The following is a 3,016-nucleotide window of genomic DNA, read 5'->3' on the forward strand; positions in this document are numbered from 1 at the left end:
GAAATGCTCTACTAGAGGTGTGCTAATTGGCTTAGCACTCTCTATCCAAATCTCTTTAACACCTTCGAGATGTACTCTCTTTGGCATAATTTCATAAAACTTAGTCTTCCTGTCCCTTTCAATCTTCAATCCCAAAATTTGCTTTGCAGCACCTAGATCTTTTATTGAAAATTCTTTGGACAATTGCTTTTTGAGGTTCCTAAATTTTTGCTATGTTAGAACTTGTAACTAGCATATCATCCATATACAAGAGCAAAATAATGTATAAATTTTTAAACTTCTTGAAATAACAACAATGATTTGCATGACAACGAGTATAATTATTTCCTAACATAAACCTGTCAAATTACATATTGTCCTAAGGCCTGCTTAAGTCCATAAAGACTTTTCTGCAATTTGCACAGAAGGCGCTCCTTGCCAATCTTTGTATATCCCTATGGTTGTTGCATATATAGATCTTCCTCTAGGTCATTGTGGAGGAAAGCTGTTTTGACATCCAACTGTTCTAATGTAAATCTTTAGCAGCAACAATACTTAAAATAGTTCTAATTGTAGACAATTTAACCACAGGAGAAAAAATTTCAGTAAAATTGATACATGCCTTTTGTTGGAAACCTTTCACCACCAACCTGGCCCTGTATCTTTGAGAATCATCATGTTCCTGTTTTAGCCTAAAAACACCCATTTGTTTTGAATTGCCTTCTTCCCAACTAGAAGCTTAACCAATTTCCAAGTTTGATTTGTGTATAGAGAATTCATCTCATCATCCATTGCATCCTTCCATTCCATCTTACTATCAACCTGCATTGCCTCATCATAGCAACTAGGCTCGCCACCATCTGTGAGCAATAAATAATATAGAGATGGAGAGTAACGGGTTGGGGCAGTAATAGTTCGTCTCTCATGCCAAACTGCAATGGGCGGAGTCACTAGCTCCTCTTGATTGTCATATTCATCAAGCTGTCCAAGATCATCAGAAGAAATATCATCAAATTTGACATATTTTGGTTCCTCCAATTTGTTCTTTTCTTTGATCTTATCCTTGTGCAAAACACCTTTATTAAATATCACATCTTTACTTCTGATCACTTTTTTCTTTTCATGATCCCATAGCCTATAACCAAGCTATCTCCTCCATAGCCAAAGAAAATGCATATTTTTTTATTTTGCATCTAACTTAGATATATTTTCAACATCAACATGAACATAGGAGATAGAACCAAAAATTCACAAATGTGACAGTTTTACCTCCTTTCCTGGCCAAGCTTCCTCAGGCAATCTGCAGCCACTGGTTGTAGATGGTCCTTTGTTGATCAAGTATGCAGTAATGTTTACAGCTTCAGCCCAAAACTTCTTAGGTAATCTAGAATTCAGCAACATGCTCCTAGCATGCTCTGTAATGGTTCTTTTCATGCGTTCTACTACGCCATTATGTTCTGGTTTACTTGGAATAGTCTTCTGTCTTCTTATTCCATTTACTACACAATACTCATCAAACTCCTCATTGTAGTACTCACCTCCATTATCTAACCTTAAGCATTTCAATTTTAAACCTGTCTCATTCTCAACTAGACATCTCCGCTTTTTAAAGATATCAAATACTTCAGATTTATTTTCATAAAATAAATCCAAATCTTTCTAGTTGAATCATCAATGAAGGTAATATTATATTGAGAACCTTTAAGAGAAGGTACCTTTGAGGGTTCGGAGACATCCGTGTGCAAAAGTTCTAGATTCTCAGCTTTGGGAGTTCTACCAATTCTGGAAAAACTAACTGATACGGGAAAAATCATTGTTGAACCGGGTCCGCCCTTGGTTCGACCCTCAACTCCGGTCGGGAAGAAACGGACCGACTCGCATCTGAGCAGGCCGGGTATAAAGATAGCTTGCTGAGGAAGAAACCTGACTCAGTCAACAGGCACGCCCAAATCCGTAATTATCGAAGTGGACGAATCGTCAAGGAGACGGTTAACGGCACTTACGGGAGCAAACGATCGTTCTTACTCAGATAGCTGCCATGCTATGATCGTGCAGTTATCCATTATCCCACGAACGAATGAATCTATTATCAACGGATCTAATCGTTAAGATCGGACGGCCACCCGAAGAAGGCTCAAGTAAATCCAACGAAGGAGATTCGAAGGTAAACACTATATAAGACATGACCTACGTACAAGAGAGGTATTTGAATTGTATTCCATATATTCGTATTCATACTTTTGCTATGTACTCAAGCAAAGCCTTTTATGATCAGTTCATCAATTGACTTAGCCTTCGGAGGTGGACTCCCGACCCCCATGGTCGAGCCACATCTGACGATTGTTTTTGCAGGTCATTTATCCATGATCTAAGGGCTGAGCGGATTTTGGACGCATCATTTGGCGCCGTCTATGGGAAACGCTTCAGAAAGTCATGGTTACCAGATCATCAGCAGCAGCAGTAGCGGCTGCGGCAGCTCAACGAGATGTTGACACTCAACTTCCAGGAGGGAACAATCCAGATGATATCCCTAAAGGAAGTCGACCTCGTGAAGTATGAGAAGATGGTGGACAAGGGGACAATGACCAATTGCATCCTCCTAATCCACTCCAATAGCAGTTGGATCAACTGAAGCTCCAATTCTTGGAGATGAATCAAACGCTTCGGACGTTGGTCAAGCAAGTGAGAAGGTGTGTAAGAGAAGGGGAGGAGGTATTTACCTCTCTTCCACGAGGGCATTCCCCATGAAGGGAAAGAAGGCTTCTAGAGGACCAGAATGTTGGCAAGAATTTCCAAGAAGATGCCCGGAGACAAGGCAGAGAACCAAGAAGAATTGGGGAACTCCCTAGAAAAGACGAGCAATTCGAACGACCCCAAGGAAGCACTACACATTCAACGACAAGGTTGGAAGCAGGAGTACGAGCTCACTCACCAACCCCCAAGCGTGTGGTTCAGGACAATGCTCGCGTCACCAGTGACCGTTCAATGCATATTGGCCAAGAACTAGCCAATATTAATCAGAGGCTCAGACAACTAG

General features: G+C 40.6%; 1 protein-coding gene across 1 annotated transcript; it reads right to left on the reverse strand.

The window, feature by feature from the left end:
- Positions 1-666: 666 nt before the first annotated feature.
- LOC149012173 (uncharacterized) lies at positions 667-1,793 on the reverse strand. Its single transcript, XM_089157546.1, has 3 exons — positions 1,695-1,793; positions 1,249-1,581; positions 667-960 (listed from the first exon to the last, which is right to left on the reverse strand). Exons 1-3 carry the CDS (start codon positions 1,791-1,793, stop codon positions 667-669), a joined length of 726 nt encoding a protein of 241 aa, XP_089013672.1.
- Between the last annotated feature and the right edge of the window lie 1,223 nt (positions 1,794-3,016).

The sequence above is a fragment of the Hakea prostrata genome, chromosome 6, assembly GCF_041222555.1.
Source record: "Hakea prostrata isolate BN-2017 chromosome 6, UWA_Hpros_2, whole genome shotgun sequence".
Lineage (NCBI taxonomy): Eukaryota > Viridiplantae > Streptophyta > Magnoliopsida > Proteales > Proteaceae > Hakea > Hakea prostrata.